This window comes from Chelonus insularis, unplaced genomic scaffold, assembly GCF_013357705.1.
Source record: "Chelonus insularis isolate UGA/USDA-ARS -01 unplaced genomic scaffold, ASM1335770v1 scaffold_229_pilon, whole genome shotgun sequence".
In the NCBI taxonomy this organism is placed as follows: Eukaryota; Metazoa; Arthropoda; class Insecta; order Hymenoptera; family Braconidae; genus Chelonus; species Chelonus insularis.
Window position 1 is genome coordinate 235,740 of NW_023276790.1, and position 16,734 is coordinate 252,473.

The 16,734-nt window shown below is 30.3% G+C and overlaps 1 protein-coding gene and 1 pseudogene across 1 annotated transcript; one reads left to right on the top strand and one right to left on the bottom strand.

Annotated features, from left to right (window-relative positions):
• The first annotated feature begins 2,641 nt into the window (after positions 1 to 2,641).
• Positions 2,642 to 8,762, top strand: LOC118073127 (mRNA-capping enzyme-like; annotated as a pseudogene).
• Positions 8,763 to 8,905: 143 nt separating this feature from the next.
• On the bottom strand, positions 8,906 to 11,224 carry LOC118073125 (uncharacterized). The gene is made up of 6 exons (XM_035093438.1): positions 10,810 to 11,224; positions 10,394 to 10,723; positions 10,117 to 10,308; positions 9,710 to 10,039; positions 9,374 to 9,639; positions 8,906 to 9,229 (listed from the first exon to the last, which is right to left on the bottom strand). Exons 1-6 carry the CDS (start codon positions 11,050 to 11,052, stop codon positions 9,037 to 9,039), a joined length of 1,554 nt encoding a protein of 517 aa, XP_034949329.1. The 5' UTR covers positions 11,053 to 11,224; the 3' UTR covers positions 8,906 to 9,036.
• Positions 11,225 to 16,734: the final 5,510 nt, after the last annotated feature.

Genomic DNA, 16,734 nt, shown 5'->3' on the forward strand with positions numbered 1-16,734 from the left:
TTTTAAAGTATAAAATAAACGTTAGAAAATCCATTAAATAACACATTTTATTTGCAATTGATTATTGAAATGTTTGCTCTCCTTTCAATGCGCTAATCTTTTTTTTCAAATGTTTTTCTGAGCAATAAAGGTTAAAACATCATTATTTATTCAAAGCTAGGATGATTTTTAAACATAAAGATTAATTGTGAAAACATCAAGTCATGAAAAAAAAAAAGATATTAATTGACCTAATTGCTCATTGGAAATTTATTACTTTGATTAGCGAAAAAAATTACTCGTGAAACTAATTAAAAAAATATGTTGAAAGTTTATTTTTTTCAATTATTAAAGATATTATTACTGAAGTGAAAAATTTATTAAATAATCATGTATTCACTTTCACTCTACCGTTTTTCATAGCTCATTGGACATTTTTGTTATTTTGATTGATGAAAAAACAATTGAAGTACAGCAAGATGATGTTAGATTAAAAACATGATGTCTTTAAAATTGTCTTGTTAATGAAGCTGACATACTATTAAAATTAAAATGATGATCAAAACTTAATATACAATGGCGCTTTCTCTTATTCGAAATCACAAGGTAGACAGTGACTTTTATGCTTCATATGACATCGTTGTGGATTATAACATTGATTCTGTACGAAGGCATTTATTTGCTCGATGATGATCACACTCAAGGGGGCCAATGGGGGCTGTACTCGTTTGCTTTTATCAAGGACGTCTATATTAAAACTGGCAGCACCCATCCGGTAGAGAAGAGTCTCTTCAACTACAATTCAACTCTCTTAATAACGTTAATAATCATTCCCACAATTCCAGTTTTAATTTTACTTCATTTCCTTTTTTGGTCATATTTAACCATTATCTTAACATTATTCGATAACGTTTCCTCGTTTTTGTGGTAACAAATATACGATCACTGGACTTTGGCTCCACAAATAGTAACTTTCACCCCGAGGATGTCCTTGCTTCTCCCCTTTGATCATATTTTCTAGAGCAAATTGAATAGTAGTATAGCATTAGCTTTTCCTTTAAACATAATCTACTATTTATTAACAATAATTCTATTGATCAAAAACTACTTAATAATTTACTTTTATCATCAAATTTATACCTTGTTACTTTTATAAATCATTTAGTTAATGAAATCACAATAATTACTAATTTGATTGCCAAATTTTCGAAATATTTCTATGATTATTTCCACGGGATTTATGCATGAATTATTAAGCAGTATTATAAAAAATAATTATAAAAAGTAACTAAAAAAGATTTCAATTAATAATACACTGAAATATAATTAACCCCTCCATTAGCAAAGGTTTTATATCGTTTAATAGTAGAATATTTTCAAAAGCTAACTATTGACTTCTTAGCAATTTGCCAAAATATTCTAAAGGATAAGTTGGTCATTTATCATGAGTATTTAAACTCATATAAGATCATTTAGCTCATCACTGCAATTATATTAAGTATTTAATATTAAAGTCCAAATGAAAGATGTATTTTTTATTTTTTTTATAAATTTTTTATTTTTTATAAAATTTTTTATAAAATTAACTTTTGAATTACATGAGACCACTGGTACAGACAAGACTTAGTCAAGGTCGTCATTTGTCAAACTCATGAGGTAGTTGACCGAGGTCTACCGGTTACCCATCTTGGTTATTGAAGATCACTGGTATCAAATGAATTCATACTTATAATTACTAATTGAATAATTTTTGGCTCTTGCAATGTACCAACATTTATCTACTTATCCATTAATCTTGGGGTATCTTTGAATGAAATCGTCGAGACAGTATAATTTACTGCTAAATTTACTCAGTATTCATTGAAATTGAGAAATGAAATAAAATGCTTTTACTCTCTACCATTATTACCTTAATAGAAGAAAAACAACTGTAAGTAGTTGTTTACCAACTTGTTAGTATTGATGCCACTTCGTATTAATTTTATCAAACTCAGTTGAAGGTCGACTAACTTTATGAATTTTTCTGCGTACTAATTTATATCCAACATCTCAGCAAAATAAATATTAATTACAAAAATTTTTCATTGTCATTAATTTCTAATAATTAATTATTTCAACATTGCAATGTTGAACTGTTGATTTGTGTCAAAAATATTATTGTATTACAATTACGAAAGAATTTGTATAAACAATATATATCATCAAAAGTGTATAATCAGCAGAGATGATTAATTGAAAGTAATAAAAAAATGTTGAAAGAGTATTATCTATTTTTAATCGATTATGTAAAGACACCTCCTGCTGAATGTACTACTATGATAGTGTTGAGTAATAGTTCTAACAATTTATGCTAGCAAAAAAATTATTGATCTACGAACAATTTTATGATAATAAAACTATATCACTGGACATTAAACTTCATAAAGGTAAATCAACATTTACCTTTATTTTTTTGGTTATTGTTAACAACATAACTATCGGTAATCAAGCAGATTTGAATAATAAACACCACGTGCCACTACCGCCGGAAGTTTGATGTTTCATAGCTATGCCACTAGAGGCATTTAGCACGCTACCAGGTGGCGTATGGTGACACGACACTTGGCAAATTGTATGATTCGCCACCAGGTGGCGCATAAGACTGGTACATCAAGCAAGGAAAAAGTTTTGTGATCAGAAAAGACTCAGTCGTAGAAAAGTGTATACTGTGTAATTTTTATGTTAATTTTTTTGTGAAAATACTAGTCCACTTGTATTTTTATGCAACAACTGCATAATCAAAGCGTAAAATCGAACGTTTAAAAATATAAGTGGGTGTTTGTGATTAAAAAAACTTCATTTATACAGTTGAGGTTAAGTTAAACAATGTCAAGCTCGACTTCTGAAGGTAGTAAAGGGACAATCCCTCCACGATGGCTACATTGTCCTCGAAAAAGTATAAAACTGATAAATAATAAATTTCTCGCATTTAAAACACCACTATCGGAAGAATTTAACAGTCAAGTTTCTGAAGAATGTCGTTTTTCTGTGGACATGCTATTTGCATCATTAAAGAGTCAAAGACTGAAAATGGGGTTACTGATAGACTTGACAAATACTACCAGATTTTATAATAAAGCTGACGTCGAAGCCCACGGTTGTCGTTACTATAAACTTCAATGTCGAGGTCATGGAGAAACTCCCTCTGTAGAACAAACCAAAGTTTTTGTAGAAATTTGCAAAAATTTTATTGCTCGAAATCCACTCGAGATGATTGGAGTCCATTGCACCCATGGTTTTAATAGAACTGGGTTTCTTCTGATAAGCTACTTAGTTGAAAGTGACACATTTAATTTAGATGCTGCTGTGAGTGAATTCTCAATTGCCAGACCTCCTGGAATCTACAAAGAAGACTACATCAAAGAGTTATATAGACGATATGATGATGAGAGTGATGCACCACCTGCACCACCACGTCCTGCTTGGTGTTTGGAATACGACGACTCCAGAGAGGATGAGGAAGAACATGACCAATCCGGAAGTAGCAAACATACTCGAAGACGTAAGGAATATATTGTTAAAAATCCAGTTTTCATGGCTGGAGTTCCTGGAGTGGTACCTGTACAAGATGTAGCTAAAGTTACAGGAATTCAAAGAAGAGTTCAAGAAATATGCCAATGGAATAGTAGTGGCTTCCCTGGTTCTCAACCAGTCTCCATGGACCGGGAGAATATTGTTCTACTTAATATCAAACCATACAGAGTATCATGGAAAGCTGATGGTACCAGATACATGATGCTGATTCAAGCAGATAACGAGGTATTCTTCATTGATCGAGATAATAGTGTCTTCCAAGTGTCTGGATTAGTATTTCCACACCCTCGAGATCTTTCAAGAAATCTGAAAGATACATTATTGGATGGCGAAATGGTAATTGATAAAGTAAATGGTGCTGAATATCCCAGGTACTTAGCTTATGATGTAATCATGTATGACGGGAAAGATGTATCTAAAAAATCATTTTTTCCTGATCGATATACCATCATCGAGAGAGAAGTAATGGGAGGCCGACACAGAGCATTAAAAGAAGGTAGAATACGCCGAGAACAAGAACCTTTTTCTGTACGACTAAAGCAATTTTGGGATATCACACAAGTCAACAGTTTGTTGAGTGAAAAATTCGCCAGACAATTGGGTCATGAACCAGATGGATTGATCTTCCAGCCTTCGAAGGAGCCCTACATCCCTGGAACTGCAGCAGAAGTCTTAAAATGGAAGCCGTTATCATTAAATTCTGTAGATTTTCAATTAAAAATAGTCGTTGAATCAGGTATGGGTATTCTACCCAAAAAAATAGGTCAGTTATATGTTGGAGGCTTAAAAGAACCATTTGATCATATAAAAATTACTAAAGCAATTAAAGATTTAAATAATAAAATAATTGAGTGTAAATTTGAAAATGGACATTGGGTGTTTATGCGTGAAAGGACAGATAAATCTTTTCCCAATTCTTTCACCACTGCTCAATCTGTTTGTCAGAGTATTAGAGTGCCTATTACTTCTGAATATTTATTTGACTACATTAAAAAACATCGATTTATAGATGATTCGGATCTCATGCCTCCACCAGCTAAACGTCTCAGATAACAATGGACAGGAAAATTAGAAGATTAATCATGTTAAAATTGTATTTTTTATTATTAACTCTTAGCTTCATGATTTGTACATATTATTCATGATTAATTTAAATTAATATTTGTACATAAATGGAAATAACTTACTTAGTAGTATATTTTAGATTAAGATTTAAACTAATATTAAGATTAAATTTATTTGAATAGTGTACTCAACGTCTAGAAGGAATGTGTGATTTTACATGATAGTAATTAGTATACTATTTGCAAATTTTTTTAAAAAATCTAGTTTATTGAATTAATTAAAATTCGTTGCATATGTAAATTCAAAATACATATTTATTTAAATTTAAGATTATTGTCTAATATTGTTTGAAAATAGATTCAAAGTATAACTTAAATAAAAATTTTTCAACTGTGTGTTCGACATCTGAAATTAATGTGTGATGTCAGAATGAAGAACGTAAACAAACATGGAATAGTATATTTGATATCAAATATCATTTTATATATTTTGTCATTCCATATTTAGTCACTTATCTATAAAAATTGTCATAGAATGTTTAAAAATTTATTGTGAATACGTATTCTGATTGAATAAAATTTGTTATATCTACGTTCATACAAAACAGTATTATTCAGTTTGATTTCTTTCTTAGACATAAGTTCATAGTAATTACTTATTAGTTATTAAGAACTATTGATTAAAAAAAAACAAAAATTAAATTTATAGCACTGCGTGTCCTAAATTCGTGTTTAGGGCTCGCTTAACTGTTGACCTAAATAAACAATTATGAAACGAGTAGAGAGGAATATTTTTAGGCCACGGGCTCGTATTTAGGATCAATCCATACATTTCTTCTTCAATAATTTGACATTCACCCCCCAAAAAAACGAAAAAATATATTTAAAAACATTCAAAATCCCGAAAAAATAACAAATAATAAAATAATTAATGATTAAAATTACATGGTTTCGTCGGTTATGATTCTAGTCTGAAGTATGCTAAAACCTCAATTAATGATTCTCAAATGTTTTTTATTAACATCTTTTTATAATTTAAATAATAAATAGAAAGTGGAAATTTTAATTCTTAAACTTGTTTAGAAAAAAAATAATTAATTAATATTAAGTTGTGTAATTAATTTTGATGTATTGATTGTTTCAAGTAAATTGATTTTTTCTTGAACATATTTTCTCAACTTGTAATGTATTGTAGCGATCGACTTTCGAAAAATTGCACCCATTCACCTATGCCCAGTTAATTAATATTAATTAATTTGTATTCATAGTTCGAAATATTTTTTTTCATTTTATTGAGCTTATCATTTGTTTTTTGGGCTTCGTCCCTAGACCTCGATTTCGTATAAAAAATAGTATGTCCAACAATTAATACAAATAAATAAATTAATTAGTCCCTTATATCGTAATGTACTATTTGCTTTTCTTCAGTTAATTTTTATATTTAAATTTTAATAAAACTGAAGACGAATTTAGGACACTGGTGCTACAAAATAGTGTAAGATACTCGTTGCTTAAATGAGCGACTATGACACGGCGTGAATGATCACTCATTTAAGCCACTCGTATCTTAATGAACTATTAAAAATATATACTAAAAAAAATCTATATATATGTATATACTTACAGCCAAGATGGACAATTGAAAATTACTTATGTCTCGTTATGTCCTACTTAATTGACATTATTTATATTAATAGCAATTATGAATAACGTTAATGATAAAATCTGAACACTCAACTCTGATTTAATAATATTTCTAGACATGAGTTATTAGTTATTGAGGATAAGCAAACTAAGAAAAGAGAAGTTTTTGAAAATCTTCATGACATAAATTTAGATTTATTAATTTCATGAAAAAAATCAAATTGTCATGCAAGTACTACAAAATAATCAGTATTAATTATTTATGCAATGAAATACCATTTATAGAAGTATAAATCAAATTATAAATCTAAAACATGACCTCGACTATTTTATAATACTTGTATGTGAATTCAAGATTTTCAAACGATTTTTTTGTCTCAATTTTTCGTCAAAAGAGTTTAAATACAATATTATCCTACATTTCTAATTCTAATCTATTGTTTATTTGTGCTCTAAATAAATTTCTACTTCCAATGTGAACTCTAATTATCAATTATCCTTAATCACAGAGGGAACGTAGACTCCTTACATTTGGAGGCATAAATAAATAAATAAATAAATTTGAATATACATTCAGAGTATTATCGATTGAAAATCATTAATTTTTTGTAATTATCAACATTAAGATGATTTAGTGACTCTTAAAGGACACAGTAAAAAATATAGATATAGGCTCCTCCATTGCATATAAAAATTTCACTGAATCAACAATACCATCAGCACGATATCCATGAACATTGCGAAGGATTTTTAAATTTAAAATATTGTGTTATAAAATTCAGTATGCCTTTTATTATTATACCCGTATGGTAATTGTACTGAAGTTGACAAATAATAAATATTTTCATGGCCAAAGAAAAGTTGTTGAAGGAAAGTAATGAGGAGTTTGGAAATAATTTTAAATTTGACTTTAAAAACTAAGATAAGTGAAAAATTAATTAATTTGAATTTTTTTTTGTAGATCGCACAGTTCATTTGTGGTGTACGAAGGATCTTTCCTCAAAAGAACGGAAATCATTACGTATCAATATTGATTACGATTATGCAACACATGTACGAGTTTCTCCTGATGGAAAAGCCATTATCATCCATAAATCATTCAGCAATAATATCGAGGTCTATGGACTGAGAAGAAAACCAAATGGATTTTTCTCAACTGCAACTTTGGTTCTTGAATTTCCAAAAGTAATTATTTAATTTAAATAATTTATCATGGAATCATTCATCAATGCATTATTTTTTTCATTAATATCTTGTTTTTTGTTTGTTGAACTATCTAGCGTCATGCAGAAGATATTGTTGGATTGGAAATAGCCTGTAATGGACGTTTCATAATGACTTGTAGCAAAAAAAATGATTTGATTATTTGGGATCTGAAAGGAGAAATATTGAATACTATTGATACTTATTTAGGATCCACGCATCGTGCAAGAATATCACCTTGTGGTCGTTTCGTTGCTGCTTCAGGTATTTATTTATTTCTTAGTAATTAGCTAAAGAAAATTTCTCGAACAATTGTAAGATGAAGGTAATGATAATGTGAAAATGTCTAGGGTTTACTCCAGATGTTAAGGTGTGGGAAGTAGGCTTTACTAAGTCTGGAGAATTTAAACAAGTCACCAAAGCGTTCAACCTTGCAGGCCACTCATCAGGAGTGTACGACTTTGATTTCTGTGCAGATTCTAGTATCATGGCTTCTGTATCAAAGGATGGAACTTATCGTGTTTATGATACTAAAAGTATATCAGTTGTTTAAATATAGTACATTCTGTCAATAGCTTTATTTAAAAGTTTAGGAATTTAATTTAGAATTTTATGAATAATATAATATTTGAATTTTTAGTTGAGTATGAAAAAGGTGAGGATCCAAGACTTTTACTATCTGGAACATGGGAAAATATTACGCCAGCCAAAGTCGCTTTATCACCAAATGGAGAAGTTTTAGCAATAGCTCATGGCGTATCATTGTCGTTTTATTCAACTATAAGTGGCAATTTGGACTCTACTATTGAAGATATTGGTAATTGTCAACTATCAAAATTGTTAATTACTCCACAAGTTGTGGGAAATGATTGTAATTATTTCTATTTGACTTTGTAGGGTATATTTCCTGCTTGAAATTCGATGCTACAGCTGAGTATTTATTGCTAGCTGTTGATAAACAGATAAAAATCCTTCGCAATGTTCCTGGATATCGTGTTGCAATAGAGTCAGCAAAACGTAAATTAGAACAGCGTCAAACTTCTGCGACAAAAGAACGTCTTGAGAAGATAATTGTTGATTCATCGAAATTTTTAGAAGCAATGGGGGAGCCTATATCAGGATGATACTGTAGACGTGCAATGAAAATGATGATAATCAACTTATTTTTTTTACTGTGTCCTTTAAGAGTCTTTAAATCATCTCAATATTGATGATTATAAAAAATTGATGATTTTCAATCAATAATACTCTAAATCTATATTCAAATTTGTAATAATAATAAAATACTTTTGCAATTTATCCGTATCTTTCAATAAAAAAAAACTCAGGGATGATCCAGAGCAACTTTTGCTGATTCATGTTGATGACTCACGTTAGTACTTTTAATACTATTAAGACGGTAAGTAATAAGTATAAGATAAAATAATTTTCAATATGTTTATTATGTACAGTGTTTAACTCATTATTGATGTAAACATACAACTTAGATAAAAATGAAACCTAATTAGATTATTATTAACGATTGATGATTAAGAAAATAAAATTACTTAATATATTTAAATATGTGATGTCATTAAAGTAAGATGTTAGCTAAACTGTATGATCCAATGAAGCTTTTTTTTTTGTCTTTTAAGATCAAAAGACGGCGAGAAGCAACATGAGCTGATGTTGCCCGAAGTTCGCTCCTTAATATTTGATAATTCGCACGTAAACTTACGCGACGAAGATTGTTTGGAGCTACTGGCCTTCCTCCAGCAAATGCAAATCTAAAAGAAAAGTAATCAATGAATTACCAAGAAATGTATCATAAATTTTAGAAACAGAAACAGTAGATTAAAGTATTTTACTATCATTTTCGAATAAATAATGCATAAAAATTTGTCAATTAATTATTAGTGTACAAATATTACCTAATTTCTCGACGAGGCCCTCTTAAGACAGAATCTGGAAACGCTGCCTGCCAATCTCCAGGATTTCTTAAACTTGGTCGAATTTTAGCATACCTTATTTTACTTCTGACAATAATTGGAAGCAAAATTGGACCTGAAGCAACTTTGTTTTCATCTTCTTCAACTGGACATCTTACATATGGTAGTAACGAATCACCAAAATGTTCAAATAGTAAATTAAGATTCGGTTGCTTTTGATTTGACTTTACCAAAGCAGCTACAGATAACTGAAATGAATTGACAATCATATCATTGTATTGTTAATGAATAAATTATTAAAATAACATCAGTACTTACAGCTATTTGATACCAAAAAGCAGTACCAGGAAGCGCATTTTTCAAAATGTTATTTAATGCAAGAGGAGATTCTGGTTCTTTCTGGAAGAATGTTAGCGGCTGAATTCCTCCAAGTAGCTCCATTGCTGTAAGCCGTTTTTTATTTGTTGTAAAGATATCTTTCTCATCTTTCATGAGAACACTTTCTAACATAGGAACATATTTATCTGCTACTGAAGGCCACCTGAGCATCAGTTTTAGCGTACAAGTTCTGAATAACGATTCTACATGAGGATTAATGAAACTTTGACCTAATAATAACTCTAATAATAATTCTGTCAACTTTTCCACCTGAAAACCATAATTATCTATCAATAATAAAATAAAAATTCATATAAAGTATTAGTAATTTAAGTTTATCATAATACCGAGTTTAAGTGATAAGGATACACAGCTTCGCTATTGGAAGCAATGGCGATTATAAGTTGACAAGTTCTTATTGTCACTCTAGTATATTGAGCATTATTTGATATCACAGTCGATCTGGCAATGGAAATTAGAGTATCGATGACTCCTTCACCATCCAAATGTGGATTAGTTACACAATCGTTCAACAAAACCTAGAAATTATGATTACGTTTTATCTTAAAAAATTTCAATAATAATTTAATTGCCATTGAATTATTAATTTAGTACTGTAAATACCTGAAATGTTTTTTGAGATCCATTAAATAGAGTTTTGAGAGCTTTTTTAGCATAATTGTGCCTTAATTCAGTCAACTTTGGATCTACCATTTCAGTTTCACTGATATAAGGCCCACTTAGTTGTATAAGATTAATGGGATCAACCGCTTTTGCACTAACATCTATGAAATCTTCATGAGGAACGAATACTTGTGCTTCTGTATTGTACGTAGGCATTTGATCAGGTGCTCCGTAAACAGGATCAGCATCACATAGATTTGTTATTACTGCATTAACGTCATAAGATGTCAACTTTCTTCTTTGGCTGTGATTCAACCGCGTTACACATTTCTGTAATGTTTAATAAATTTTGATGATCCATTTATTCTAAGTTTCATTAATGAACTCATCAAGATGCCCATAAAAACAATACTTACGTGTAAAATTTCTCTTAAACGATATGAAGCATCTTCAGCCAGTTTTTTCAACAGTGAATCTTGCAGAGGATGCATCCCTAATTCTTCTCCAATAGCAGAAACCCATTCTGTACTGAAGACAGCATATCTTCGTTGACTACTTCCATTTGTCATGTTGTTACTTGTACTTGAGTTACTGTTATTTTTATTCGAATGATGAGAGAACGATGCACTTGGCTGTTGGTTGGATATCAGTTCTTTCATAATTGTTGATTTTATTTTTTTCACATTACAAACACTCTCATTTAACAAAATTTGAATACTTTCATTTACTTGGAAGCATGTCGCTAAGTTATAAGTTTCTTTAAAACAAATTTATGTAATATTTTAAATATTACAAATTGCAATTCCAAAATAAAAAATAGTAAACACTACACAAAGTATACATTCATACAGCTGTTCTATTCTATGTATTTGTACGGCACCAGCACCTAGGTGGCGCTTTACGGCCTCATACAGCTGTTAAACAACCTATACATTTGAAAAAAGGTGGGGAGAATTCTAATTGGTATAGTAAAATTTCAGTGTGCATCAAGTGATAAATAACCGACTGATAATTTTTCCATGATAAAAGGAAAGTCTTTTTACCGACTGCGAAGAATTCAATGTGAATTTTATTACCAACTGTTTCTCTGTTACCAACATGACCATAACAGCGTTCTCAACAGACTTTCTGTTCAATCAACAGTTGATGGCTGGCATTAGTTGAGCTGATCCGGAAAGTAATTAGTTTATAACTGTAATTACAGAATTGAATATTAAAAATGAAATCAAGGTAATTGATTTTATAAAAGTTAATGTATATATCATTTGATATGACTTGGAATAAGAATCATAGTCTAATTATAGTAGAAATATTAATTTTATTTTTCTAAAAGTGATGCTCTAATAAATTATCGAGTATAACATTGAGAGATAAATGCGATGAAAATAAATACATGATAATAGATAAAATTAGTGAAGATTATTTATTCACAGAACAGTTGATTAGAGTCAATTATGCCAATCACAATTTATATGAAAGAAGAAAAATCGAAAAAGTCTAAAAGTCACGGTTATTTTTCATATTATAGGGTCGAATCTGCATTGGAAATTCATTTCCCCTTTGTCATTTGCTTTGTTATGTGTTGTTCGAACCTACTTCAATCGTTTATACGACAATGTCGGCATGAGGCTCACAAAGACTTAACAGTCACACCGCCATCGTGATGCTGACCGACAAAAGTACCGTCATCTTGATTTACTGACCGCAATTGTCAATAGCTTGATTGTTAGTAAGGGGCCAATACCATTTCTTTATAGTAAAGTTTGGTTTATTATGCATTATCCTTCCATATGAGTTTTAACTCAGCTTCTGCATTCTCACATTCATAACCATGCCTTCATTTTATATACCTGCGTGTGGTCCAGCCCCTGAACATTTTGACGGGATACTATGCACTATAGTTATGAATGAATCGATCGAAGGTAGTTGTGGGTGTCAAATTGGAAGGTCGAACGAATTTTTTAACACACCGAGACGTATGTCAGGTACAGTCATATATGTTTCTTACAATAATGACTTGTCAAATGAAACATAAAGCCCAATAAAATTAATGAAATTTTAATCTTTGAAACATAAATTATTATGATTAGAATTCTCTTTTCTTTCTATAGTTACCTTTATAAATTAGGCTTTTGATAGGTCATGTACAGCAATATCATTTTATTTAATTATTTCTCTACAATTTTACTAACTGATCATGACAATTATTATTTAAACTAGAAAAGACCTTGCAGTTTCAAATAAATAAAATAAATGATTATTAGAAAATTAATTTATTTTTTATGAGTTTTTTAATACAAAAAAAAATATAAATCTTATTGCGAAAGGAAATTAATCAGCCTGAATTTCACTTGACCTTTTTCCAGATAATTACAAGTCGGTCTATTCAGTATCATGCAAAATTTCTCGGTATATCTTGAGCATTTCACGAATCAACAAAATAAGTAGGTACCTCTTTTGATTAAATGTCCTTTTACGATGCACGCGTTTCTAAGTGAACATCTTTAATTGCCACTGACGAGTCGTGAAACAAGAGTTACCTGCTATATTTAATTACATCTAATTATCATAAATCTCACGGATTTGTTGGGTATAGCAAAACCTTTTGCTTTATCCTAGTTTCCTTATTTACTCCATTCATTTCCAAGTTTATATAAATAAATAACAGAATTACCTGAATGCCAACAGCAAATCCAATCATTCATCTTTTAAATAATTCTTTACAAAAGAACTAATTATTTCTTGACTTTACTAATTCTTTTTTATTTTTCAGAAATTATTTGATGATAATCAAGGAGTGATGGTTTCTTTGAAGATTGTTAGAACAAGTCAACTTCTACAATATTCTTGATCTTCTCGTCATCTATTTTGATATAAAAATCATCATGCCAGGATATTATATAAATTTTTATTATCTTCCACGTAAAGTTGATACCAAAACACAAGAACACTTGACCATTACGACTATAAGCACTCACCTCTTACCCTAGCGGTTTGCGGCGCGTCAAAGAGTGCTCATTAAATGCCAGCAATTAACCGCGGGCCAACTCAAGACCCCAAGGAGTAAAGCTAAGCCTTCGGCGGCTCGAGACTCGCACACGCCTGAGAAAAAGACTCAGGTGTAAATGTGAACCCACTCGTCGGACCCACGCACTTTTTAATGGGTCTTGCCAACAGCTACGATCGGCATGCGACCCATCTATCACCTCTGCATCATTCGAGACTTGCATCGATCCCTACATCACGACGATTTATTATCTAAAAACATCTTGGCAATGGATTATGTTTCAATTGAAGTTATTTACTCCAGACATAGATCATAGAATAGAAGAATACTTACTATCTTGAAATAAATCACTGTAAATCAGTGACTATTTACTTACTTACTTTAGTGTTCAATTTAACACTAATTAAATCAATGATGGACTTGACATTTGAAAATAACTATTTAGCTGTTAGTAGCTTGAGTTGAAAAGTTGAACTCATGTTGAATATATTTGAGCCTAATAACCTGGAGTTAACTGGAATGAGAGTATTTAAAGAATATAAGATGATTGAAAATTATTTAACATCATCATTTTATTGACTATAGTCCACAGATTCTTATTATTTTTATTATTATTTTCTTCAAATTGTTGGTTTAGTTAAGTATCCATATTCATTCATTTTTCAATTTACTTCCTTACTATCACAAAGCATAAAATATATTAATATATTTTCTCAGAAAACAGCACCAAAGAATCTCCCAAGAGCAACTTCCATCATGCATCAGCCAAGAATCAAGTTCACATCTCAATTTTTCAATTTTTAGATGCCTCCCAAGAGCAAATTTTCTGAGTTAAATGGACTTGTACGAACTGTTACATAGGTGGTATTCCAATATAGCTCCTGCTGGTTTGACATGATCTATCGGTTAGTCCCTGAAGATCGATTAATAGCTAGACACCAGTGTGTAAGTATGAAACCCAAAATTTAAAACCACCAGTGAGATATTACAAGAAAGAGAGAAATAGAGAATAAGGTTTGAATTTGTTGTGAACCACAAGTTATCATTGAACACTTTGCTAGTAGGCCAAATACCCAAGGGACAACTAAGAAGAAGTCAAGTTCAATTGAAAGCATTAACAGTGAGTAAAATTGCAAGTATCGAGTAGGAGGGAAGTTTTGTCCCAGAAGTGTCAAGTGAGGCGTCCCAGAAGAATCCACATGCCTAATTGTTTCCATTGACTTCTGGTTTATAAAAGAGGAAGAGAAAAAGTTAAGAATGAATGAGAATAATAGTATGGAGTTGTTATTATAACAATAAACTGTGTGCTTTTACGTTGTGCTCGTGCAGATGACTATTACTCATGCATTGATGTATTTTGACAAGTCAGTTTAAAGACGATACCAGCCTAGAGTTTACACTCCTGCAGTTTGAATCCCTAAGGAAGTGGTCTAGGAAATTGTCAACCAAGCTGTGGGCGTGATTCACCTGGTAAAACGATTAATTTTATTTCATATGTGTACAGAGGATGAATAGAGATAGTTGAATGTTGGGCAGCTATCGTCAATGCTCTGACATTCCTTAAATATTTTTTAAAGATACTATGGGTGTAGAACAAGTATAAGAAACTCTTTTATTTGGTAATTTTTAGATGAGTCACTAGAAATATTTAATTTGAATTAATTTCTAAACTGGAATATCTTTCTGTACCTGCTTAAATTTTAAGATAAAATAAGTATAATACTTTGTGATATATTGACTCAATAATTTATAATAATAACACAAAAAAATTTTTATACATTTAAATGCTGTGTAGTCTAAACAATAGTCTAAATGAATTCTTAACTAATGAAATTTATTAACCACATAGATCAAGTCAGCTAATGTTCTCTAAATTATTAATACAATTTATATATTTTAGTGATAAAAATATTGTAGCCAACTCTATTCGTCAGTCATCAAAAAATATGTCTTTCCATTTGCAGTAAAAGAAAAATAATTCAAAAATAGTAAATGATTGATACCTAGAAAAACAATAGAAAATATTTCCGGTAGGTATAGATCAAGCTGTAGTCAAGTTTAAATATGTAAACACTTATGGATATGCAAGTAAAAGTGATAGAGGCACGTGTCGTGATTGTAGTTTATGAGGGGCTGATTGCAGAAGCGTGGGACGGGCGCGGACGTTGTAGATGTTGTCAGTTATAATAATTCTGTCTTCTTCTATATATGTTCTCTTTATTTCACCAGTTGAACCTCACCAGATTTCTCGCATCCGCTTTCGGTGTCAGTGTTCCGTTTCGTAATCATTAAGATATGCATTATGCCATAATGACGAGGAGTGCAAGTCGCTTTGACCACCGTAACTGATCAGCAACTTGGCGTTGGTTGCTGTTCTTGGTGTTGGCCATGTACCAGAGGTACCCACGTCATAAATTTTACTCCAAAATGCAGCTTGCCAGTTTGCTTTTTCTATTTCAAAGTGACAATCTGGATTTTATTGCTTTGTAACTTTCAAGTTTTAAGAAAAAGTCAGGAATGAAATTCCTTTTTTTTACTTTTTACTTTGTAATAAAACTTCAAATACTTTTCTATAACGATAATTGTTTTATAACCAATTTTTTAAAAATTAATTTTAAATACTATTGATACTACATTATTAAAAGAATTTTCTCTTTTTCAGATAAAAATATTCCTGAATGATATCACATGCTGTTTTGTGAGAAATATGAGGATGAAATAACGAAATGGATAAGAAATCATCTTCTTGAGACTACAAAAATTTTTGTAAGTAATTAAATATAAATTTTTAATTGCAATACTGTTATAAATATCTGCTAAATTTCACATAGTATTTTAATAATAAAGTGAACAAGAGTATTTATCTGCTTTATAATAAATGTTCATTTGAGTCATTTAAGAATTAGTACACTCTGAAGTAAATAATGACACCGTATACCGTATAATCTCATTACTTTCCCCATTGATCTTATGCAAATGGTCATTCCTTGAACCTGTGGGTCAAATGTTAAAAGCAATTATCCAAAACTGAATTGAGAAAATTATATGGAGTCAAACAAATTTGTAATAATATTAATCTTTATAAATATATGTGTTATTACCCGTATTTGACAAACTTGAACAAAAAAAATATTTCATTGCAACAAAATGATATTTTTTATCTGTTTATATTCAAGTTTTTGTAGACGAATATTTTTTTCGTATTCGTGATATAAATTATATTAAATTTTACAGACTATTTTTTAAATGGAATGTTTAACAATTTTATTTGTGCTTTGATGTTTATCAGACATTCATAATTAACCTACATTTGCAACAAATTACAACATGATGA

Bases quoted from the DNA above. Each gene is read 5' to 3' on its own strand.
- LOC118073125 (XM_035093438.1), bottom strand. From the start codon at position 11,052: ATGAAAGAACTGATATCCAACCAACAGCCAAGTGCATCGTTCTCTCAT. The intron at 10,724-10,809 runs GTAAGTATTGTT...TAAACATTACAG, and splicing joins GTTTAAGAGAAATTTTACAC to AAATGTGTAACGCGGTTGAA. The intron at 9,230-9,373 runs GTAATATTTGTA...CTTTTCTTTTAG, and splicing joins GGGCCTCGTCGAGAAATTAG to ATTTGCATTTGCTGGAGGAA.